General features: G+C 40.5%; 1 protein-coding gene across 4 annotated transcripts in view; it reads left to right on the forward strand.

Annotated features, from left to right (window-relative positions):
* Positions 1-18,668, forward strand: part of znf385c (zinc finger protein 385C) — a 155,474-nt gene extending 136,806 nt beyond the window's left edge. For 3 of the 4 annotated variants that reach the window (XM_085271811.1, XM_085271810.1, XM_085271814.1), the window contains 6 exons: positions 4,467-4,686; positions 10,405-10,764; positions 10,922-11,109; positions 12,332-12,430; positions 12,956-13,045; positions 15,415-18,668. In XM_085271811.1, the coding sequence (XP_085127937.1) occupies positions 4,467-4,686; positions 10,405-10,764; positions 10,922-11,109; positions 12,332-12,430; positions 12,956-13,045; positions 15,415-15,645 (1,188 nt within the window). In that variant the 3' untranslated portion in view covers positions 15,646-18,668. The remainder of the gene's footprint in view (positions 1-4,466; positions 4,687-10,404; positions 10,765-10,921; positions 11,110-12,331; positions 12,431-12,955; positions 13,046-15,414) is intronic. The other variant, XM_085271812.1, reaches the window with a different exon arrangement.
* The last annotated feature ends 7,803 nt before the right edge of the window (positions 18,669-26,471 follow it).

A 26,471-nucleotide genomic window follows, 5' to 3' on the forward strand; every position in this document is an offset into this window, starting at 1 on the left:
CAAATTATTTATGACACTCCAACACATAATTTCTGTCCACTATGAGATAAAGGAGAACATCCCAAGCCTGATACCTGCAGGCCTGACAACAGGAGATGTATCACTCCTGTAACACCTGTAACATTCAGCAGTCGCCTCATTGTTCTGACACACACAACAAAACTATTGACTACACTACACACTAACTACACAAGATTTGCGCTAAACGTCGCAAACCTCTCACATCTCAAAACACCGCAGTCACTCCTAAAACTTCCCTCTTCCTAAACATCTAAATGCCATATCACTTTTTGATTGGTCCACATAGTCCACCAATAGGAAAGGGTGGGAGGGGTTCGCTTACAGGCGGAGAGTGCTTTCAAGCGTTTTCCTTATAAAACACCGTTTTTACAGTTTCTTCCCGCAGTAAATATAAACAACAATAGTATTCAGGAAGAAAACCAAACATTGCATCTATTTTTTATCATAACTATGGTTTTACGTGTCCTATCAACACAATTTACAAACTATAACAGTTTTTAAATCGTGGTATAGTCCACACTCTTTCCGTCAATTGTTCCGTCTGTCCTGCTCACATCTCCAATGGTTGTACACGTTGTCATTAACGTGGCTTCACTCCACATCAGCCACGCCGCTTTGCTAGCTAAAACACCGGTGTCGGCACATAAGGACGCTGTCATAGCCTGTCGACGTTGATTAGCTGCATATATATGAATGTGAAGAGCATCATTGGCTGGACTATGGGATAAGGTGGCATCGTTCTAATCCCATACTGGAGCAGCCAGTCACTCACTGACTAACACTGCAAAAGAGAATTGTTAACGTATTTATTTTAATTTCAATTCAGGTTAGATTTTTTTTTGTGTGCAACACAGATTTTCTGTGCGCAGAGACCGTGCCAGCAGTGCACAATTGTGCACGTGCCGAAGCTTAGAGGGAACATTGGCTGCCTGTATTTATAAATTGACCCTATACTTGTAATTTAAGGAAATAATGAAAAGTTAATTCATCAATGGGGGAGCTATGCATTTGCTGAATTAAACAAACCAACTGGCAAAACAACTTCACTTGTTTGTCAGTTTCCTTTCCTACAAGAAAGTCATTATTGGATGAGACAATTTCGCAGTATTTCAGAGCTATGGGATGGGGCACTTTTCACACCCCCACAACATATGTCTGGCAGAATATAGCCTTGTGTTTCCTTTTATCGCAGCGATTTCTTAATCACGGGACATTTTTGAATCTCTTTGAAGAAACTGTATCTCCCTGTAGTCTCGCTGCTGGGGTGGTGAAAACCAAAGCTCATTTCACACCTTGTCCTTCAAGCCTCCACTGAGTCTCAGTTGGATGGAGAAGCAAATGGTGGAGGGCTCACCAGCAGAATTCGTCAAATCAAGCTGTGAAGCCAAGCACTGAAGCCTTTTCACTGCAAATCAGTCAGACAACGTGCTGAGGTATTTGAGTTCCTTTTACAGATCTTTTGACGGACACGTTATGGTGGCTACGCATACATGGTTAACGCTCTATAGTCCAACTTCTGTTGTTTACTGTAGGCTGGTAGTGGTTGTGTATGTGTGTGCCGCTGACCTTATATCTCTGCCACGATACTGCATAAGCAGTAAACTTAATTATTGCTTATGGCAGTGACTCGCAATCAGTGGTAGAAATATCCCAGGGGGAGTTTTGTTGCCACAGGGTATATGCAAAGATTTGTTCAACTAATCCAACAAAATAAATAAATAAAATAAAAGTATAAAACTGAAATTATAATTTTAATTAAAGAACTGAGTGGACCTGAACAGGCTGGAGAACAAAAGTTACTGTTCATTAAAATTAATGAATAAGCAGTTGAAACAAACAGCCAAAAGGAATGCATAAATGAATAAACAAAAAAAGCATTGGTCAAAAAAAATTAATAAATGATTGAAAGTAGGACTAAAACCAAAGCAGTTCAAATTAAGAGGATGCATAAACAGTTCAAATATCTTGTTAAACAAAGATGTTAAATAGAGTAGCAGGGAAAAATAGAGGTCAATGATGGAAACGGTCCACTGGAATTTATTGATTAACAGTTGATGGTATCCATGTAATTGCTAATCCAGCTAATCCAGGTAAAGATTTGTTTGGAAGAAATACGTAGCTAAGAATAACTGTAAAGACTTGAAATCTTTAAAAGTGATACATTGTTGAAAAAGCCAAACGTAATGGATAACTTGGAAAAACAAACACTCACCAGATGCTTTATTAGGTACAGCTTCCGAATACTGGGTTAGACCACATTTTGTCTCATAACTGCCTTTAATTCATCGTAGCACAGATTCAACAAGATGCTGTAAACATTCCTCAGAGATTTGGGCGCATACTGACAGTTGCTGCAAATTTGTCAGCTACACATCTATGTTGGGAATCTCCTGTTCCCTCTCATCCCAAAGGTGCTCTGTTGGATTAAGATCTGGAAACTGAGGAGGCCGTTTGACATGGCGTGTTATCCTGCTCAAAGCAGCCATCAATAGATGGGAACGCTGTGGTAATTAAAAGGTCAGTATGATCAGCAAGAGGATTCATAGACATTTGCGTGTAAATAATGCACGACACCACCAGCAGAAGCCTAAGCCACTGATACAAGGCAGGACGCATCCATGTTTTCATATAGTTTATGCCAGTTCTGCCCCTGCCTTCCAAATGTAGCAGCAGATATAGAGAGTCGTCAGACCAGGCGATATTTTTGTAATCTTCTATTATCCCATTTTGGTGAGCCCATGCAAAATGAAACCTCAGAAGTGACACCCAGTATGGTCTTCTGCTGTTATAGCTCATCTTCAAGGTTGAACATGCTGTGCATTCGCTCATGCTGTTATGCTTTCTTTAGTTATCAGGAGTGTTATTTGAGTTACTGTTGCTTTCAAAGCAGTCTGTCCTTTCTAGTCTGACCTCTGGTATCCACGAGACATTTTTGCACCGAGAACTGCAGTTCTGACCATTCTTTGTAAACCCCACAGCTGGTTGTGTGGGAAAATGCCGGTAGATTAGCATTTTCGGAAATACAGCATGTCTGGGAACAACAACCTGGCCATGCCACTTTTGAAGTCACTTAAATCATTTTTTAACTGTCCTGATGCTCAATTTAAATTTTCTCCAGGTCATCTTAATCATGTCTACTTGTCTAAATGCACGGAGTTGCTGCCATGTTATTGGCTGATTAGATATTTGTGTTAACAAGCAAATGAAATTAAATGACCAGGAGTGTATATATCTTAGTTGGGTTAATAATTAGCTTAAATCCAACTGAAATAACATTGCTTGTTCTGCTGGATGGAAAAACACTTTAACAATATCCACTTATATATGTTAATAACAGTTGGTGGCAAAGGGGTACTTGATTCCATCTGAGAGGCCTGTGGGATACATCAGATGAAAAAGGTTAGGAACTGCTGGCTTAGGACTAATCTATTGTTCATTCTCAGGTAATTGGTTAAATCAGCATTTTGATCCTATTGAAAAGGCCTTAATGAGATTACAAGTCTCATATCTTCTTGTTGCATGTATTTATTTCTCACTAGGGAGTCCTTCAGATAAATGTCAGCTCTCTTTTCATGCAAGTTGTTTAGTACCTGAGGATTTGCATGAGTTGTTTCTTCAGGAAGTGTTAAATTAGAAGCTTAAGAATAAACTTTGATGTGTTTGAGAAACAGCTGCATCATACCGTGCTACAAAAAAGTGTGTTTGGAAATGTTTGCATTTTTAAAAAAAAATAGGTGTTTTTGTGATTTGTATTTAATTTGTGTAAATTCCAATTCATGTATGTTATTTGTGATTTTCTCTCATTATGGGTCTGAAATCTTCCCTTCTGTACCTACGTTCTATCCAGACTACGCTCTGAAGAGAATTTATCTTCTCTTTTAATGAGTGATCTCTTTATCGATTTCTTTTCTTTTCGTATGTATCCATGCTTACTCTGACAACAGGGGCTTTGTTCTGGGATTGAACCGAGGTCGTGAGAGTGATGCAAATGGGAAGGTAAATCCGCCCGGAGAGAAACTTGCGTGTTTATTGCTGCAGCGCAGTCAGTCAGAATGTGTTTTGAGTCTGATCCGTATTTGTGGGTTTGTGCGTGCTCACGAGCGCTCAGATGTGTGTGACATTAGCATGTACTGCCAGATGCGTCCAGGTTTTGCAGAGGCTGATTCTCACAGTTAGCATTTTTAGGCTAGTTGTAGAGATGGAATCCTCTCTCTTGTTGCATATTGCACATGCAATTATACCTCTGGCCTCCCAACGTGCCAGCACTGTTATCAGGTAGAAACAGACTCTACTCTTTGCCGCCCGCGTATGCCTGTGAGAGAGTGAATATTCCAGGCGTGCATTTTAACAGTTATTGCACGCGAACTCCAGTCTTTCTAGCAGATTATTCATGAAGTAATTTCTGATTTTCCTTTTTTCCCTGTTTTTGTCTCATATTCCCACAGAACCAAGCAGAGGCCCACTATAAAGGTCACAAGCACGCGCGTAAACTCAAAGCCATGGAGGCCCAGAAAAACAGGCAGCGACGAGCTGGGGAGTCCTCATCCACAGGGCGAGAGCGAGACAGAGACAGAGACCGGGAACGAGAGCGGGACATAAGCAAGACATCTACATCTGAGGCAGCCCTTCCCACACTTATGGATACTTGCTTAGAGGAGGGAACAAGTAGGTATAGTGGCAGAAAGATGGGACAAAGGCATCTGCAAGAGTGTGCTATTTGTAACCGATCCTTCTCCAATCCTCTCCACCTTCTTGATATCACTCTATCACTCTTTGATTCCTCTAACTCCTCTTCTGCTCCATTGCATCTTTCTAAACCCCATCAACCAATCTGCTTCTCACATTATTGACAGTTTCCATCCCCCTCCATATCTTGGCCACCTTTATCCCTTTCTCTCAGCTCCAGTGTGTTACACTTTGAGATTATATCTTCTGTACACCTTATCCCTCATCCTCTTGGCCTCCTATCCCCACTATAAATTCAGACCTCTGAAATTGTAACTCACATTTTTTCCCCTAGAACTTTTCTGAACTGGTCCTCTGTCTTTGTGCCTTGTGATGGATGGAAGGCTCAGATGCTATGGGAATGGGGAAAAATCTGGGATAAAGAAATGCTGTGAAAATTCAGGGGCAGACTGGGATCGATCAAAGCCTTACTGGGGCCATTTTTACCCCCTTTGCCTCGACTGCTTGACTTCACCTCAGTTACTCTATGCTCTCTTCTCTCAATCTCAGTTAGATGCAGAGGGTAGTTACAGAACCAGAATTGGTGTATCTGTGCAGCATGAAAAGAAAACCATATATTGCTTGTCCAGAATTGAGAGGGTTCCAGATTGTGGTGAGAGCATTCATTTAATGGGCTGTCAAATAGAAAATAAAGTTAGAAGACATCAAAGGCACTTATCTTCTTTTACAAAAAGTTCAAATGTTTTCACACTGGCAGTGTAAATATAGACATTTTAACTTGTGATAAAGGAATAGAAGTGCATTGGTTTTCTTTCAACAGAAAATGAATGTTGACTTTTTCTCACCGCACAGCTGCAACTTTACCTCAGAGAGCATGAATTGCTCCGGTGGCAGAGTGACTGCAGAGTGAGCCCATTACCATCTCATGTTGCTCTTGTCTAGGTCCACACTTTTCATTTATCCATCACAGCTGATGGGAATGGAGAAGAGCCAGAACACTTTTCCCCCCTCTGTCTTTTAGATTTTTACTTTCCTCCCCTAGAGAAGATCACTGTCTAGGCAGAAATTCAAAATACTCTTGGATGCTAGATGGAAAATCAGAGACGAGATATGAAGGTGCTGGGGTTGGAAAGAGACTTTTTCCACTTCATCCCATCTGACAGACATGTCCACATGCACATGAACACACATACACACACACTTTTTTTTTGCCTGGAGCACTTTTTGAGTCTCCTTCAGAAAGGAGAAAGTGGACAAAAGAGTAGAAGCCTGATAACGCTCTCATCAAATATCATTTTAATATTCCGCTGTTGCAAAGGAGAGCTCTGAAAGAGGAATGCAACAGCAGAGACGAAATGAGATGATGAGTGGGAAATGAAAGATAAGATTAAATGAATGAAGAACACTGAGGGAAAAGGGAAAGAATACGAGAAAGAGAAAGAACATGGAGGAGGGGGTCAGTGAAGAGAGAAAGTACATAAGTCAATGCTAGTTTTTATGCTGTGAATAATTTTGCAGTTCTAAAGCAATTTTGTGAGGAGGAACACTCTTTAATAAGCCCAATTGTGTGATTGGCCTAATGTGAAATTGAAATGCAGCAGTGCGAGCCAGTGCTGGCATGCACCACAATGCCAAACTGTAATGGAATAGTGCTACAAATTAACACTCTATGAAATGAGTTATATCTGCCATGAAAGTAAAGGCTGGTGAGGAGCTGTCTGAGGCTAATGCCCACATTGTGTGCCATCAGGAGCCAATAACACACCTGTCTGCTATTCTTAGCACTCTGGCTCCCTGGCTCAGAGTAAACAGATTTCTTCTCAACCCACAAGGTCAGCCTCCTCAGTCTCATTAGAAAATGCCTATATGCACATTTAGACACCGTAGACATTTACTACTCGTGCGCCACCTCTCGACATCAGCACTGGATGGGGTTCAAAGTGTATATTAAACACAAGATGTTTTCCAAGAAAATTTGGAGAATTGCCACCATGGAGTGGTGTGGGTAATTAAAGTTTAAGCCTTTTCACAGCACAAATAAGAGAACCAATAATAGCAGGACACATGCATTCATAACAGTATAGCAGGGTGAGACATAAATGCATGTTTCGGTAACCATCCCACAACATGTTGGTTTCTTTAAAGTCTGACCACCTCATCTAGTTGGTAATTATTGTAACCATGATGACAAAGGTCTTCTGAGGATAATGAAGTACTGCTTTTAACCCGAGCCACAGTGTTGTGATTTCATTGTGTAAATCTAGCCATAATTGTGTGAGTTCAGAAAACAGTGCAGTTAGGAAGGCAGTGGCAAACAATGTTATTCTGTAGAATGAACTTATATTTGTTGTTTAGAGGTGCAGTGACAAATGTTGTACAACTTTGCTTTCAAAAAGTGCTTTGAAATGTTGATTAAAAACAGAATGTCCCAGTCTTTTAAAAGCAAAAATATTAGATTTCATAAAAACAGCTGAAGTTTAGTCAGGAGCAATGAAAATTGAAAAAAAAAAATGTGTGATGCTAACAAAAGACGCCTTGTAGAACTTCACACAGCCATTTGTGTTAAGTAATGTGATTGCCTATTCAAAAGAGCGCATCACAGAGAGGCTGAATCTTTCAAATGTAAAGATGGACAAGGATTCACCTCTGTGCGAAAGAGAGAGCTTGAATTTCAGTGAGGATTTCATTATCACATAACATTAAAAGATTCATAGAATCCATAGAAATCTCTTTATGCACGGATAAGGCCAAAAACATATCCAACTGGATCATGGCTTGAGGGCATTTTGAGCCAGTTTATCATTTACAAAACAAGTATTAAAAAGAAACATGTATGAAAAACATATCTATAAACTCTTAGGAAAATGTATTTTGTCAAAATGTGGATTTCTTTTCATGACTTCAAATGATCAAAAGTGCTCTTCTTGCTTACAAAAATTTAAATTTCTTTCACTTTAAAACAAACTATCCTTTCTTGGAGGGAACCTCAACAGTCCATACATTCAGAAAGGACAGGGAGTTGTACAAAGGGCACTAATCGATGCTTATAAACCATGTCCTATCCTAACAAAGGGCAGCGACTGAGCAAGTGAAGAGAGCACCAGCCTGGTGCTAAGAGACAGAGAGCCGGCATCAATCATGACAAGCATCAATCACCTTTGGCTTTGATTGACTCCACTGTTGAACCTGTCTTTGCTGGGACTATGTCTGTCACCAGTAATGATGATTTAAAGGCAAGAGTTTTCCCCAGAGAAGTTGTTTATGCTCTGAAGCTGCCTTGAATCAGCACTTGCCTGCTAAATCAAGTGCTCGGCGCTTGTATGTGTAAGAGAATTTGTGTTTAATGACGCCAGTGTCCATATTTTTTTGTTATTTTGGCAGTGGTTAAAGTTCTCAGCGGATCAGTCTGCTGAATTGAGAGATCTAAAAGCTATTAAAACCTGTTTTATTAAACTAGACTGTCAAAAGATTAACTATTTAATAGATTAAGTCCTATTCAGATTAAAGAAATATGATGATTACCTGCATATCAGTGATCCATAATTTGCTGCTCTGTAGTTCTGCTCCACAGAAGGCCTGCTAAGAGCCCGCCTTTGATCTGATATTTTGCTAGTTTTGGTCTCTGCTTATAATGTAAACAGTCAGAGGACAAATGGGACAAATGACAATGAGACACAAAAGGCATTTTTGGATGCGTGGCAAAGTCATGGCATTAATATAAGGAAATACTGCTCATCAAAATTGTTACAGGTACCATTTGGCACATCCACCTATTATTAGATGCACATTGGACAGATTCACAGATTCACTCATGGGGCTAACACAAAGATGCTAATTATAGTATGCTCTATTCCACACCTACAAACAGTCACTAATTAATCAATCATAAATTTCACTATGCTGTAGAAGGAACCTGGCACAAACCCACACAGGGAACATGCAAACTTCAGATAGAGACAAGATTCTTCAAACCTACATTAGTCTTGCTGTGAGAGGGTAATACTAACTACTGTCCCACCATGCCACCCCCTAGTCAAATCTGGATCTAAATATTTAATTTGTTAAATTCGACTTCTTCAGCATTTTATTCTTTAGGTGCCAGAAATCTAGTTAGTTTGTCTTAATAAATTACCAAAATGGGCACCAGTTTCATGTTGAATAATTGCATGAATTCTAGACTTATTTCAGCGCTAATGGTGGAAGAGTAAAGGTTTTCTTAGCTGTTGAAATGTAGTGTTTCTAAAAATGGAGATCTTACCCCTGCCGAAACTCAGCAGGGGTATTTGATATTCATCCAGCAGCACAGAGTGAGGTACCTCATGATCTAAATCCTTGGATTTTCGAGGGCTTTGATTCCCACCAACCTCCATGTCTTCCTCTGCTTAATCCACTGATCAGTATCACTCCCCTCTAGAGACTTCTCAGGTGGCCCAGTCTTTCACCAACACTCAGGATCATACCTGCCCCCACCCCCCTCAAGAGGAGCTCAGATCCCTCAAGGGTCACTCTCATTACACCAAGGGGACTGTTTAATCTTGCTTCTATATAGTTTCTTTTTCTTTAGTAGTAATGAGAAAGGAAGACCCTTATCTCCAATGATGAATTTACTCTGGGACGTAAAAAGGAAAAATCAATGGAGCGCAGTTGCACGGAGGGTGGTGTGTGTGTGTGAGAGAGAGAGAGAAAGAAAGAATGAACACTCTCCAAATGAAAATGGAGATATTCATTGAGCGTAGCACACAGTGCTCTGGGGTGAAGTGCGTGACTCCCTCGGGAGGGCCATGGGGTGAAGGGGAGACGTGTAATGGAACTCCAGTTACTTATGGGGCCAGCAGTCGATGGGTTTGTTTATTTTGACTAAGACTCCAGGTCCACTTGATATTTGAATGGAGAGGGAGAACGAAAAAGGGGAAAGAGAGAAAGAAGAATGGGAGGAGGCTGATGGCATTTACTCACCTAAGCCAAGTGTAATCCAGTCTGTTCCACATGATTTAAAACAAAAGCTGATACTATATCAGAGAATTCCTCAAGGCTACCACATGATAGGTTCTATTAACCTGGCTTTCATCACTTTATCATGAAAAAAATGTTTCTTTGAAGATTTTCATCTGGTGACTGTATATTCCTGTTCGTTGTATGTTAGGTTTTGTGCGCGTCTGATTGTTTTTCAGGCAGTATCATGCTCTGTAGAGATTATATTAATTCTGATCAAACAGCTTGTAGTCAGCCCAGGAAATGATACTTTGCAAATGCAACTATTCATTACAAGTTTAACAAGTAATTAAATTTCCACTTTTTAGGCTTCATAGGAGTGTATGGGTAGGTTCTAACCAATTAGACCTCTAAATGTCACATACACTGTACTTTAGACATAGAGGAAGAAATAAACAAGGCATTAAAATTGAAATAAACTTCTATTTATTTGTTAAAGGGTGTCCACACAGTAATAGGCTACCAATGTCAATGAATTTCAGTGAATTATGTAGTAGTGATGTCAAGCAAAATAATAACTAGTGATGCAACATGTTCATGACGAACCATCAGTGATATTTGTTCTTTTTGGCCAATTGCTTCAAGCTAATGTGAACAAAAAACAATCTCTCCACTGAGCTCAGAGGGATTAAACTGTATTTGTTGAATATTGTTAAATAATAATAGTCAGCTATTGTTCTCTTTCCGTTCTTAATGTTTTTACAGGTCTTCAGTCTGATCTAGAATCAGCCAACCTGGAGGTGAAGCCCGAGGAGAATCCCAAGAGCTCGGTTATGCTGACACCTGTATCTGAGGTTTCTTCTATGGAGCTGGTCACTCTTTCCCCCCCTCAGATTTCGCCTTCTTCACAGCTCTCTGAGACAGCTTCAGACACCAGTGCCCCTGAAGTCCCAGATGCTGTGGGATCAACCAATGAGTCAGGCATTCGTGCCGACACATCGAGCACAAATGGGGTGCCTGGTACAGATGATGACAAAGACCCCAAGAAGAGCAAAGCTCACCTCCATTGTCCTGTTTGTAAAGTCACAGTAAACTCAATCTCCCAACTGGAAGCACATAACAGCGGTAAGAGCGTGATGTGTGACCTTGAGGCTTGCACTTTTTTTCTTGAAAACAGAAATGTTCTGAAATCTTTTTTCACATTTTCAACATTTGGTTCAGTGTTACCAAATTATATACTCACACTACAACCTACCTGCCAACTCTCTGCTGTCTATACTAGGTACAAAGCACAAACTGATGCTGGAGGGTCACAGTGTTCTGCCACGACGCAGGGGCAAAGTGGTGGCAGCTCGTGCAGGCTGCAAGAGTAAGCGGCTGGGCAGCAAAGGCAGCGTTGGAGTTCCCAGCAAGAACTTCCAGTGTGAAGTGTGTGAGATCTTTGTGAATTCTGAGACCCAACTGAGTCAGGTAAAATAATTACTAATGTATCATTTACACCTTTTGCCCTGTAAAGGAGGTACTGTTCACATCGCATAAGAGTTGGCATAAATAAAAAGAAACGTATTTAACACGAGCACCACAAAGGGCATCACAGGTTTCTGCTGTTATGTAGGAGGGCAGGGGGACAAAATTCAAGATCTAACACTCTCAGACTTATTTATCCTTCTTGTGTGGTATAAAATGAAATATGAGGAGGGAAACATGGGCTTGGGAAAGTCCTGCAGGTTTCTCAATGCATACTAAGTGAGAATCTTGCTAACCTGGTAGGATTTTGTTCAAAAGGACATAAGAGTGCTATTGACTCTGCAGGGAAAAGCACTCTAGCCCAATCATGCCACTCGGATAAAATGTTGCATACTGTATAATTACTTCACATTCACAGACAGATGATGTGGCCACAGAATTAATTAGAAAACAAAAGTGTCTGCACACACAATTACCCCAGACACCGAGGGTTTAATATTGCATATTGAACTTAAATCACATTGCCCTGTAATGTCACAGTTATAAAAGCTAAAAAAAATGATGTGCATTAAAGTGATAAATATGAATAATGAGATTTTAAAGACATTACTCGATCCGGGAGACAATTTTAACGTCACCTTGATGGGGGAAATCTGCAAACTTAAATCAAAGCTGCTTCATTTACGGATGCATGAATCAAGCAATTGAAAGGAGGTTGTAAGTGCAGAATAGATTCAAGCTGTTATTTTTACACAGATACCATCTGATGCTTTAACTAACTCCTCATTGAGCAATTATTTACCTCTCATTATTGCAAAAGCTTTCTCTATTTGCTCTGGTTATACCAACATCAAACCGGGCTGAGATTGAATTTCTCTGCGTTTGATGTTCATTTACTGCTACATCTGTGTCGTGGGACTGTATATGCTGGAGTGGAAAAGATGCAGGATATGTTGTCATGTGTCAGCACCCAGACTGCTTTAGCCTTAAATGCATTTCACCAGTCTTATATAAACCTCTATCCCATGAGGACGTACCCTTTAACTACTGGAGACAGAGAAGGAGCGCGGCAGAGGTAGAAAGTAATGTGATGTAATTTCTCTTCACTTCAGTCGTACTCAATGCCTATCCATTATTAATTCAGCAGATAACACTTGAAGTTGTTCCACTGTGGTACAACAGATTCTTGTTAGCTTGCTAATGGTATTTCCGCTGGTCTCAGCAGCACATGAATAGCAGAAGGCACAAGGATAGGCTGGCCGGAAAACCGCCCAAACCCAAATTTACCCCCCACAGCAAGAGCCAGCCAAGCTCCAGCTTAGCGGTAAGTCTCAGCATAAAGACACAGGCAAACAAAACACTGTCATGCAAATATGCACACATACACACACTCAAGGAAAACAAACAAAGCATAATTGCCTTTTCTTACAGCAGATATGCTTGGATGTTCTTCCCAAAACTGGAATAATTTCAGTCTAGCTTGTAAACTAATGCATTTTTAAACAACAGTTTTAATTTTTCTCTGTAACAGTTAACTGATTTGACCCAGGCCCAGACAAACATTCAATGAAAACTGCAAACACGCAGATCACTTTACACAGGGTTCACTCAGGGACTTCAGTGTTTTGGTGAGGCAGCATGCTTGTGTGCCTGCAACTGTCATAGAGGTTAAGCACACTTTTGTACTCAGTAAGTCCCCTACCCCTGAGACAGGTCTAAAATAGTCCCCACTGACCAGCTCTGACAACAGCAGCCTGAATCAGCACTCCAGATTAATCATTTCTCTGCTCCTGTCATGTATACACCTCCCCATCTCTCCTTCTCCTCATCCCCCTCCTCCATCCTACAGAACGTGAGATGGAGTGGCTATGCAGGCGTGGCTGTGTCTGCCATGAAGAAAGCATTCAGCCAGTACAACCTCACCTCCCTCTCCTCGCAGGTCAGTGGCAGGAGAGCCTGAGACTGGGGTTGGATTGGAAGGCGAGACTTGCAGCTGGCTGAACTTTAGGCCTGGCCATGGGCAGGGGACTTAGCAGATCTCACAAAGAAGTCATGTTTGCATTAAAGGGATTGTTCTGATTTTTTTTTTTTTTTTTTAGATTTGTTTCCATGGTTTACATGAGGTGCTACTTTTTTAACTAGCTAATGGTGATACCAATATAGCAGATGCCACTAAATAATATGGCTCCCCATGTGGCCAGTGCTATATAGCTATATTGGGCTTATCCAGGTATCTTCAAAGTTAACCCTGTGTTTTCGCTATTGCTCCTTATTCACAGGATAATATCACTATGGCAACGTATGCTTTTTGGTTATTTCATTTCATCGATTACAGCGTTCCTTATCGCCAAGACTCATTAATATTGCAGTAATTGTAGCCATCATACCAAAATGATGGATGAAGCATGTTCTGAAATGAAAGTGATTAAAGTTGGTATCATGACAGAGACTTAAATGTTTCTTATCTTGAGACTGTTTCAGGTTTTTCTTTTTTAATTGCCTACAATTTATGCAACATCTTGTGTAAATTTCTAAATTTATTTATGATCAGTTTTATTTGCATTTTCTAAATATTACATTCTTACTTCTTTAAAAATTGTTTTAAACTATTTTTTTGTATTTAAATGTGTAAATGATTTCTCATTCAAGCTATATCATGGCCAGTGATTAAAGCAATTGACCATTGATTAAGAAAAAAAATAAATCAGAACTATCCCTTTAATATTGGAGAGCTTTAGCGTTACAGCCTCCAGCTTAACCCTTGTCCTGATGAAAAAGGCTGAAGTGCATCCATGCTGTGGTCCTAGATTTCAGCTGTTGTGTACAGATCTATGGAAGTTAGGCACCTCTGAATAATTTAATATTTTGTTGATTTTCAAAATGAAAATAAGTAAAAAAGCAACAACAAAAAACCCCCTCTGCAAAAACACATTAAAAATGAGCATTTTTCAATCGTTAACGCACTGTTATTATTATTTTATTTTGAACATACTTGTGCAGATGTCTCTGAACTTCAACTGACTCTGAAGCAGGTCAAAAATGTCCTTTCAGACTTTAATAAACTCTGTGATTCATCAAAATTCACAACCTGGGGACTGCTATGAAGTAAAAAAAAAAAAAAAAAAAAAAAAGTGAAGTTAAAATGAAGCAAATACAGGGACTGTAAAGCGATGTCAGAGCACTTCCAGCTTGCAAGTTTTCTTGTCTGAAATGTAAATTTTAAAAATGACAGTTGAGGAGAACTTTGGATCTGACGGGAAGAAGAAAACATTCAGATAAATCTTAGGCATAGCAAAACCCTGCAAATGGCTGTAAAGGAGCTGCAGGAAGATTTAGCTGACACATAAATGGCAGTGCACACTGCAGTGTGCAGCAGTCATGAATAAAAGGACCTACATATAGGAGTCAAAAAAACAAAACCTCACCTACACCCATATCACAAAGTTCATTATTTAAAGTATGAAAAGCAACATCTGGATAAGCCAGAGGTTGTTTTTTGGATGTGCTGTAGACAGATAAGGGAAAAGAGGGGCCCTTATGCCGCAATTACCCAAGGATGTCTTTGGAAGGGTAAATAAAGGAGCAGCATTTGATGAAATACTAAAAGCAATGCCAAGGCTTAAGAACAAGGATGGAAATATTCTGCTTTGAGGTTTTGTGACAGCCAGTGGCACAAGCCATGGATAAACAGAAGAAAATATTCCATAAAATGTCAGAAGATTCTGGCTACAAATCTAATACAGTCTGCCAAGAGAGCAAAACTGAAAGACGCTGGCCTTTTCATTAGGACAATAATCCAAAATGTACTTCAAAATCTACTGTGACTACCTAAAGAAATTCAACTTAAAGCTTCTGAAATGGGAATTACCATTCCCTGACTTGAATATCATAGAAAATCAGTGGGTTCCTAAACATGCGTTGCATATTGCAAGGACCGAGGAAGTTATGATAAGTGCCAAAGGTTGTTACTAAGTAATGACGTATAAAGGTTACTGCACCGCTGCACATGCAGATTGCACAGTCTATTAATTTTTAGCTTAATAACATGAACAGTGCTTAAACTTTGAAAACATTTTTAATGTTGGCTGTTTTTGCAGTGTTATTACAAAATATGATTTTAACTAGAGGTGCCTAATGATTCAAGCCATCAGGAATCCAGGTCTGTTAGTAAGAACATGTACTACTCTGCTGCAGCTCTGTGTGGAAAAAGGGCCATGGCTTTGGGAGACATGTTTGTCCAGTAAACGTGTTCTGTCCTCACTGTGTTCTTCTCTCACTTCTTGCCATTCCCCTTCCTGTTTTCTCCAGACCAAACTGGCCTTGCAGAAGCAGCTGACCAAGAGTTTGACAACTGGCTTCCTGCCCAGCCCCCTCACTCCGCCAACTCTGTGCACAGTGGCAACTAACCCACTGGCGTTGCGCCACCCAGTGGGTACAACCACCTTCATCCAGACCCCATTCCTGGGCCCTGCACTGTTCAGGCCTGCTCCGGGGCCCCTGCGGGCCACACACACACCTATCATTTTCTCCCCCTACTAAAGACTTGACCCACTTCCCATTTGAGCTCCACCCCTGTCCCTTTACCAAATCCAAGGCCCTCCTTAAGTGTGACCCATACAACAAAGGCCACACGCAAACTATGCAGCCTGCCTGACTTAAAATGGAAAGCGTGCACAACTTCAAACTCTCGAAAGGCCATTATGCCTAAGAGCTGTTCTTAAAAAAGGCCAAGATCCCCCATCATGCCTTCTTTCTGCTCCTCTTAAAATTACCCAAGGAGCAGGACAGGCCTCCAGACAGTGACTGGTGAACTGAGGCCGCTTTTATAGCCATTTCATGGGTCAACGTGGTTTGAATTATGAATATTATTGTGTAATTTATTAGAGAACAAATATAGACAAGTCTAGATGTATGTTTAGTGTGGTTGCCACAAAATAAGGTCCCTTTACTTGATGCTCTTATAAAAGATTTTTAACGTATTGGTTTGGAGGTTTGATGAAAGGTCATCATAGGTCATTAAAGCAGCTGATCCCAATCCAGATGGTTGCACGTGCCACTCTCAATGATCAGCGTCTTCAGCGAAGTCGCTTAAAGGATCAACTGAGGTCAAATGCTGAGGTTACGTTGCAGTTGGGATACGGCAATTGTTAAAGCAACTGTCTGGAGAATTACCTCCACTTAACTTTGAGCTTTTAGGATAAAAGTGACTGCTATTTGTGGATAGAGTGTGAATCAATAACTACATACAGTATACTCATGTGTTAAAACCTCATTAACAACATTTTGCACCTCCAGCCCTCAACCAAATACTGTTTTCCCAGCCCTTGACTCTTACGAATAAAACACGTCTCTCTTTTTCTTTCTGAGTCACAGCCACAGTCATAGCCCTCCAAACTTCTTTCCGTTCCCGTATCCCCAGGATTAAGCAGTCATTACAGTCCAGAAAAGGTCAACCTGTCAACTTGACTTTCTTTCAATTTGCAAATCTGTCTTCAGAATGATTTTTGCCCCAGTGCATCATTCACGCAATGCAACTTGTACATTATGTTCTTGCCAAGCTGGCGGCATGACAACATTTCTGCTGCTATGGATGTCTTATATTGCAAAACGCCATAGTTTCTTTCCCCTCATGACTGCTGTTCTTCTTTTCCTCCACCCCGCTTTCGTCACCTCGCTGTTGCCCTTGATTTTCTCTGGCGTTATCTCAGCATGAGATGATGAGCAGCAGGGAAAGCAACCCCCCTCCCCCTCCTCCCTCCCCCGGTCACAAGCACAACATCGCACACATAATGAAAACACAATGGATAACTTGAAGACTTGATGGGATTTCAGAGCTTGATAAAAAGTTTGGATGACAGTAGGTGGGGAGGCTGCTCAACCAGTATTTGATTGACATCTTCTTGCAGTGTCTGCACACACACGTGGGCGGGAACAAAGCACAGTGCCATGGCAACCACATTAAAAGCACCTTAAAACTAATTTACCTAAAAAGCAATGGAAATTGTGTTTATATTAAGCTTTTTTTGTGTATGTTCTATGATCCCATGTCAATTTTAGTGATAATTTTTTTGGGGAAAAAAAACAATCAGGTGAGAGCGATCACATTATGGTTTATTAAGGACTATGATAAGTCTCACATTTAAAGCAATACATTCAATATGTTTATGTTTATGATGTGTTTCCAGTGTATCAATGGCTTTATCTATTCTCTACTGTAAACACCTGTAATGATGTATTATGTATTCCAACACAGCCAAGGGCCAACTCTGATATGTCAGCGAAGAGTCATTTGAAATATTGGGTTGTCCCGGTGCTGCCCTTGATGCTTGATGCTCATGGTCAGTCTCCACATGTTGTGACTGTGGGCTGAGCCGTTCCATTTATAGCTGCTCTTGCGCTGCAGAGAGGGTGCTTCAGCGCCATATGACATTGCTGTTTCACTCTTTAGTGGAGCAGAAGACCCTTTGTATGACTTCCACTGAGCAAAACATTGCCGTCATAGTGAAGTGTTTTGGATAAGTGTCACAAGTGCAACATCAAATGTCATATTGCTGTTTATGCTAGTGTGCCGTCTCCCCCTCCCACCCTGAATATCTGTTGACATTCACCCTTCCTTACGCCAAAATGGACTCTTGACAAGATCTCACGAGGACTCGGAGCGCACACACAAGTCATCCTTCCCTCGGTGCTCATACCAAATCATGTTCTCTTAAATTACAGTAATGGAGCAAATCCTATGCATTTCCCATTGTGCTACACGTGTAGTTGTGTGTGACACAGCAGTGCCATCTGTCGTGAAAACCCTATAACTGCCATGTACTACTAGAGCTTGTGATCCAATGTACGTTTGTGTTGAAGGATCCCCCAAGCCTTTTTTTTGGACAGGCAAAGCCACCGGGTCTCCCTCGCCATACTAATATGATTCTCCCCAGTCGCACTACTCAGTGAACCAGCCAGCCTTTAATCTTCACTGTATGTTTGTTTGTTTCTCTCGCTCAGTGGGAACTCTGACCTAAAGAAGTGAAACATTTTCTTAATATAAAGAATCTAGAGAAGGCAAATTATATGTAGAAATCCTAGAGTAACTATAGAGATTTTACCAGAGTTGCTATCGTTATCTGTATCATAAAGAATTGCTATCATATAAGAGAGTAGATTATGTTACCGTAGGCTCATACAGGGAAAGAACAAATGCTTTGCTTTATATTTTGTTTTTTGTTTACATGGTTTTTGCCGAAATTTTTTTTTTTAAAGTACAAGAGAATATTTAAACAAATTTTTTCAGTGTGTTTTTTTTCTCCTTGTTGACAATGACTTAATTAATAATGTAATTTTAAGGCCTTTTCAGATCCTAATGTCACATTAGCCAGGCCTTCTCAGGGGTGACAGGTTGAGCAACTGCTAACATGACCATCCATTCAGGGTATCCCTCCAAAGCTCTAGAGAGCAGGAAACACTGTACAAATGGATGGATTGACAAAAAACAAAATAAAAAAATCTTACAGTGCTGTACATTAGAGAGAAAGGGGTGGATTTTGGAAAATAAAGATTTTAGAACTTTGTGTGTATGTTTTTTAGTGTTTATGGAATAATATCTGTGTGTGTGTGTGTGTGTGTGTGTGTGTGTGTGTGTGTGTGTGTGTGTGTGTGTGTGTGTGTGTGTGTGTGTGTGTATGTGTGTGTGTGTGTGTGTGTGTGTCTTGGATAAAAATGAAAAACAGACGCATCCCAGAAGGCAGAACTTTAAATCAGACTGATATTTGAACAAAAACAATATGTGTGTGGGTGGGCGAAGAAAAAAATGGCAGAAAACTCAGGAAGATGGTTGCTAATGATTAAACGGTGACAACACAAATGCTTAGAATTCTGAAGATCAATATTTCACTTACAGTTACATTCCATACAGTTGAAAGACGCTTCAGATGTTAACAAAACACCACTCCTTTTAAACACTCTGCCAACTGAAATAAAAGGTGCAGGTTTTCTGGCTTTTCAGAAAGTGTGCAACACCCTCACAGCATCTGCTCATGTGGTATCCCACAGCTACCAGCTTCTATCCATTTCAGGAACAACTTCTTACAGCTAGACCGGTGACACGAAGTATAGGTGGGAAAGCAAATGGAAACAGTTTACAGCTACTGTGTCTGGGCACTGCTGCATTTGTGGCACACAGAGGAGCGATAGAGTAATATACCTGAGTGGCTGATATGGTTTAGAGACAAACTAATCTTCTTTATCTTCAGATGAGTCTCCACAGATGGCCAAAATAATACATTGTATTACCTCCAGCAGTTGCGAAAGATTTAATGCCAAACAATGAGTCCTCCTGGATTGTGGAACAGCAGATCACTGCTCTTCCACATTTAATATGTATTTGCCAAAATGAGACACTGTTGCCTGTCTGTGCTGTTCTTATTGAAGCCAGCTTTGAAATACCGAAACCAAGCAAAGGAGCATCTGGTCTGGACTCCTCGCGTGAGAGTCGATAATCGTGCATTTAGCTCAGTTTGGTCTGTATTAATTTCCCAGTTTCTTTAATGTTTTATTTGATGAGAAGCCCTTGAATTGTATATTGATGTTTCCCTTTACGCCTCAAGCCAACATGTCAGCCCTTCCTTTGTGGAAACAGCAGATAAGCACAACATTAAGCTGGCCACCTCCTGCCGTGCCAATCAAAGAAAAACCATTGGAGCCTGGCACTTACTAGAGCTCAGTGATATGGCAGAAGGATGCGATGACCTTGCTAAGCTGTGACACTGGTGTGTCTGCCATATTGATCCATTATCTTATCTGACTGCTCTCCAAGGAGAGAGTGACACTCTTGTCTCCTGCTGCGGTCAAACACTGCTCCTTCAGTCAAGAGTCAAGCTACACTGCTTCTGTGTGTGTGCGTGCATGTGTGTGTTTATGTAGTTTTGTTTGATTTTTAATAATTTATAAGATGAACATTTTCTGTAAGATTGGCCTTAATATTCTTTCCATGAACAATTATACACGTATCTATATTATTTTAAATAAAAATGAAGATAAATATAAAATTTCACATAGTTTAACCTGGTTTTCTTGTTTTATTTTGGATTTTTTTTTTTTAAATTTACATCCTTTACAGCAAATAACTTTTTTAGATTGTATTACTGCTACAACAATATAATATAGTTTTAAAGACAGGAAATGTGACTTCACACACATTTAAGATGAGAAATTTCACAATCGTCACTAGTCAGAATGTAACACAGAAAAACAGCATATTAATAAATAATAATAAATAATATTAATAAACAACAGATAATCCTGATTATATTCAAAACACTGGGATGCTGTTGTGCTGTAAAATAGAAGCATCAATAGTGCCGTATTGATGCCACTGTTTGTGGTACAAAAAAAAACAACCTAGATCTTGTCTTTGCGAGGTTCAAAACGCCTTCAGCCTGACTTATTAAGATGAACTTACCCTGTGCTTTCAGGACAAATGCTCTGTCTCACAAGCTCGTGGGCAGTCAGCACAACAACTAGCATGCGACACGACTGATGGCTTAAAAGCAGCTGATATTTACAGCTAGAAGAAGGTCAGTAGCTCAGAGAATAAAGGTGGCACTGATACATAAACTGCTCGTGTTTACTGCTGTGTGGAATTGTTTTGTTACCCTGGTGTTTTGTGATGGTGAAAATGAAAAGAGCATCAGTGCGGCAGCTTCCATAGTGGAAGTTTTTTTTTTTTTTTTTCCTTTGAAAAGACGACGGAATTTAAAATGTTATCTATTTTATGGGTCCCCGTGAGAGCTGGATGCTCAACCGCAATCATGAATCACACTGTCATGCATCAGTAAAAGAGTCGATGGTATTGCATTGCCTTGTTGCCCTGTGACTGTGACTAGCAAGTAAAAATCTTCCCTTTTGAGGTTAGTGTTGTCAAAAGGAGGAAGAACATTCATAAATCATCCAAGCAAGTGACAAATCAATCCTTCCACAGTGAATGTTTTAGAATTTGTGTTGTTAAAGTCTTTTTTTCTCTCCCTTTTTCTGTCTTTTATGCGGGTCAATACAGCCACTGAGCTATTACACAGAGAGCCTTTGACAAGAAAACATATTGGCATTTTACAGAAATCTCTTCCTCGCTTTTTGAGCTCAGGGGCATGAAAATTAACACCATTGTGTACTGTCATCGCCCAAATGTATGGTACAATCACTGAACCACTGGATCAATTCTAGGCCATTAAAAAGAACATGATTGAAATGAGATGGTACATGATAACACCCTCAGGGGGAAACTAAGGTGAGTGTAATATAATTTCTTAAATGTTCCACTTGAGGTTTTCTCATTATCTTGCATTAACCTTTCCAGTCAACATGCCTGTTTGGAGCCGGCAGATCATTTCCTTTGCTGAAATTTCCAGACCCTGTCTAACTGACATTGTTTCTGCTAAAACTTCTAAACAACAGATGAATGGAACAAAATTAATTCATGTTCCGGTAACACTTTTTATCTTTAACTTGTTTTAGCTGTAAAATTCCAGATCAAAATCCACTGTATGTTGGTTTTGGTGAAATGTTAGGGCAATGAACCAGTAGTCATTATTGTCCATGCTGCCCAGCATGGACACTAGTAAATTAAAATATTATTCCTGGATGGGGGGTCAGACTTAATTGGACAATTGACCTACAAGCAGTTTCCTGACCTTCATGACAAATGAAAGAGACATAATGTTTTCAGTTGAGTCACAGTGTTGAATTTTTATTTTATCATTTTCATTGTAATTTTAAAAATGATGCCCAAAGAGAAATCAGTGCAATTAGGCTGGAGAAAAAAAAGCTATCAGAGAGGTGAATGCACTGCCTGGGTCAGATACACAAACAGACCAGAGAGACCACAGGAGGACACTAAAGTGCATTGTGACAGAATTATTTCCACAGGCAAGAGGACCAAATTTGACTTTTCCGGAAAGCATCTAAAAGACTTTGTAGAGTTCTGGGAAAAAAAATCTTTGGACAATAAGAAAACAATAAGAATTTGTATTACAATGGAAAGAGAAAAATATGAAGAGGGAGAGAAACAGCTGATGATCCAAGGCATACGCCATTATCATTCAACTTGAGGCAATGTAAATGGTAAATGGCCTGCATTTGTATAGCGCTTTTCTAGTCCCTAAGGACCCCAAAGCGCTTCACACTACATTCAGTCATTCACCCATTCACACACACATTCACACACTGGCGATGGCAAGCTACATTGTAGCCACAGCTGCCCTGGGGCGCACTGACAGAGGCGATGTATGTATGTATGCTGGCAACGTTATATATGGCTGCCAATAGAACCACTTCACTAATGATGTTATCGCTAATAAATGGCACAGGATGAATCCTGAAGTCTACACACCTATACTCTTTATCCAGATTTGGCCAAATGCTTAAAACTGATCAGTGTTTCATGAAGCAAATGGATAGTGACCCAAAGTGAAATGCAAATGCAGCCCAAGAGTTTCTCAAGGTGAAGAAATGGAATACTTTTTAGTAGCTCAGTCAGTCAGTCCCAACAGAGCTTGATTTTTGGTTAATAGATGGAAAACTGAATACAAAAAGACCCATAAACAAGCACAACTAAAGGTGGCTGCAGTAAAGGCCTGGCAGAGCCTCTCAAAGGAGAAAACACAGCGTTTATCTACATGGGTTTAAGACTTTAGGTAGTCACTGACTGCCAAAGATTTTCATCCAAGTATTAAAAACAATTCTTATATCTAAAATTATGTTAGTGTGGCCAATTAAAAATGTCTCCAACTTCTAAAAATCTGTACATCAATCACATTGGTTGTTTGATTTAACACCCGCTTATGTTGTGTACTGAGGCAAAATTACAAGTTCAAAACTCATGGACTTAACCGGAAACCCTCCCATGAAACACAGAGTGGAATTTATTGATTTACATCGGCAGAAAACTTTGTGCCTCACATAGACAAAAACTGCCTTTAAAAAACAATGTCTGTCTTCAGTAAACAAAAGTGTTTGCTACGTAGTTTTTGGTTATAGGCTAAAGTGCAAATCCTGTCTCAATCTATTCACATAGTTCAGAACATAACTGCAGAAAATCAATTGCTGCTTTTTGTTTTTATTGTGCTGGACAAACTTGACTCTATGATGTGGATTCCAGTATGTCCAGATGTAGATCCTAGTGTGATGTTAAAAAAAGTGTATGTTTCTGTTCTGTGTACTGTTTGTTTGTATGTGTGTTTTTCTGGCTGCTGTTACAACCAAATTTCAATTAAAGGATTATTCTATCTTATTCTACAGTTCCTTACAGTGACCACTGGAGGGCACCAAATTCTCCTATTTCAGTGTGTATGTTTCAACACTAGCATCCCCAGGCTTCTACCTTTCTACCTATAAAACCCGGAGAGCAGCCAAATGGCTTTTAGCTAAGCTTTAGCTTCAGCCAAGTGGAAGCTAAATTGGCTAGTCATTCATATGTATATTGGGTCGTTATCTGGGAATTCTGGAGGGAGGGGAGTGGGGGTGTGTGATTGAGGGCGTGGGGGAGCTGCTAAAAGCTGTGCACTTCCTTTTGTGTTTCATCTTGATGCATTCTCAATCATCCAGGGAAATAAATCTCCAAAAGTCACCAACTTGGAGTGTTTCAGTTTGCCATCTTAGGGAGAAATCAACACACATGGGTGTATGTCCTTTGTTGCTCAGATTTATTGATAAAAACAGTAGAAAAAACCAACCATTTGTACACATATTTACAAATAATAATAAAAAGTGAGTGAGTACAAACAATTCAACATTTTCAGCAATCACTCACAATCCTGGCACTGCCATGGTATCTGTAGTCTGCATTTACCACATGTGTATCTTTTGCAGTGAACACATCGCACAGTGGCATGATTGTTCTTGCAGTTGTGTTTGACCTGACACGTGGCTCTTTTTCCAGGGCTAGGTGTGGAGGGTTGTGTCCGAAGCAACTGTTCTTTTCTTGCCTTCTTCGCAGCTACATGAGAGCGAGCCAACTCTGTTGCAAGCGCCACCAGGAAGTCCACCCGTCTTTCCTTCGTCCCGGTGCATGCTTGATACAGCACATGTGCATTCAGTGCTGCCATGTCAATCATGTTATAAAACACGGCGACTGGCCAGCGCCGTGTTCCTTTGCGGACAGTGTACTCCCGAACCATCTGGTCCATCACATCCACGCCACACTTTGTTTTGTTGTAAAGGGAGACAGTGTTTGGCTTCCTTTTGGTGGTGTTATCAGTCTGAACCACGCTGTGCATGCTGCTAAGAATATAGACTGTCTTCTTCCGTTTGGCCGCATACGCCGTCAGCGTGGCAGCAGAGGTTGAAAACACCTAAGAAATAAGATAAATTGTTATTTCCATAGCCCTTTTACACACAATGAAACACATAAACATAGAACCACAAAAGACCTGTAACATACCTGAGTGGTGAATACATTGCGATCTGTCTGTCTAGTGGATTGAGGAATTTCCCTGCGAATCCTGCTGACTGTGCCGAGGATGGTGGTTTTCCGTCTAAGAAGTTTTTGTGCAAGTGAAAGCGATGTGAAAAAATTGTCCGTGGTAACATTTCTGCCCTTGTCTAGGAATGGTTCCATCAGCCTCATTACTACATTTTCAGAAAGTCTCTCCCCAGTGGGACGATTGGGGTCCTTGCCAAGATATGGGAAGACATTGCAAATGTACTTGGATTTTAGGTCGCAAGCCACCCAAAACTTGATCCCAAACTTGTCAGGTTTACTTGCAATATACTGCAGGAAACAGCACCGAGTCTTTGATGGGAAAAGCTGTTCATCAACGGTGATATGTAGACCAGGGTTGTAGCACGTGATGCAGTTGGTGACAAATGATCCCCACACACTGGAAATTGCAGCAAACTTGTCAGTCTTTGCTCGATCACAGCGGGTGGACTTGTCATCAAAGCGTAGGTGTTGCATGATGTCTTGGAAGCGGTTTCGTGCCATAGTTCCAATTATCTGTGGGTTTCCCAGGTTTGCTGACCAGCAGTCATTTACAGATGGAACCCTGTAAACCCCCCGCAAGATCACAATTGCAATAAATGCCATTAGTTCAGGGAGGTCCATGAACCAATGAACATGCTCCGTTTGCTGTGCATGTTGAATAGTCCATTCTTGAATGCTACGAAGCATGTCAAGAGTGATGAAACACAGGAAGCTCTGAAGGCGACTCGAGATACTTCTCCTGGCCTTAGCCGTTGGCTCTCCATTTGCAGCGTACGCTTCTATTGTCATAACACCACCAAAAGGAAGCCAAACACTGTCTCCCTTTACAACAAAACAAAGTGTGGCGTGGATGTGATGGACCAGATGGTTCGGGAGTACACTGTCCGCAAAGGAACACGGCGCTGGCCAGTCGCCGTGTTTTATAACATGATTGACATGGCAGCACTGAATGCACATGTGCTGTATCAAGCATGCACCGGGACGAAGGAAAGACGGGTGGACTTCCTGGTGGCGCTTGCAACAGAGTTGGCTCGCTCTCATGTAGCTGCGAAGAAGGCAAGAAAAGAACAGTTGCTTCGGACACAACCCTCCACACCTAGCCCTGGAAAAAGAGCCACGTGTCAAGTCAAACACAACTGCAAGAACAATCATGCCACTGTGCGATGTGTTCACTGCAAAAGATACACATGTGGTAAATGCAGACTACAGATACCATGGCAGTGCCAGGATTGTGAGTGATTGCTGAAAATGTTGAATTGTTTGTACTCACTCACTTTTTATTATTATTTGTAAATATGTGTACAAATGGTTGGTTTTTTGTACTGTTTTTATCAATAAATCTGAGCAACAAAGGACATACACCCATGTGTGTTGATTTCTCCCTAAGATGGCAAACTGAAACACTCCAAGTTGGTGACTTTTGGAGATTTATTTCCCTGGATGATTGAGAATGCATCAAGATGAAACACAAAAGGAAGTGCACAGCTTTTAGCAGCTCCCCCACGCCCTCAATCACACACCCCCACTCCCCTCCCTCCAGAATTCCCAGATAACGACCCAATATACATATGAATGACTAGCCAATTTAGCTTCCACTTGGCTGAAGCTAAAGCCTAGCTAAAAGCCATTTGGCTGCTCTCCGGGTTTTAAAGGTAGAAAATGCCAAATGGCGATCCGTGGGGGTTTAAGTGTCAATCAAGGACTGCACAGTCGCTGATTTCAATGGTACGTTGGTCTATGTAGGTTCTCATTCATGCAAGTCGTGGCGGTCTTAAGCAGTGTTGGTCAAGTTACTTGAAAAAAGTAATCAGTAACTAATTACTGATTACTTCCCCAAAAAAGTAATCCTGTTACTTTACTGATTACTTATTTTCAAAAGTAATTAATTACTTAGTTACTT

Source organism: Mchenga conophoros, linkage group LG4 (genome assembly GCF_057382185.1).
Source record: "Mchenga conophoros isolate Kocher_MC1m ecotype Shallow Benthic linkage group LG4, M_conophoros_male_GT1.1, whole genome shotgun sequence".
NCBI lineage: Eukaryota > Metazoa > Chordata > Actinopteri > Cichliformes > Cichlidae > Mchenga > Mchenga conophoros.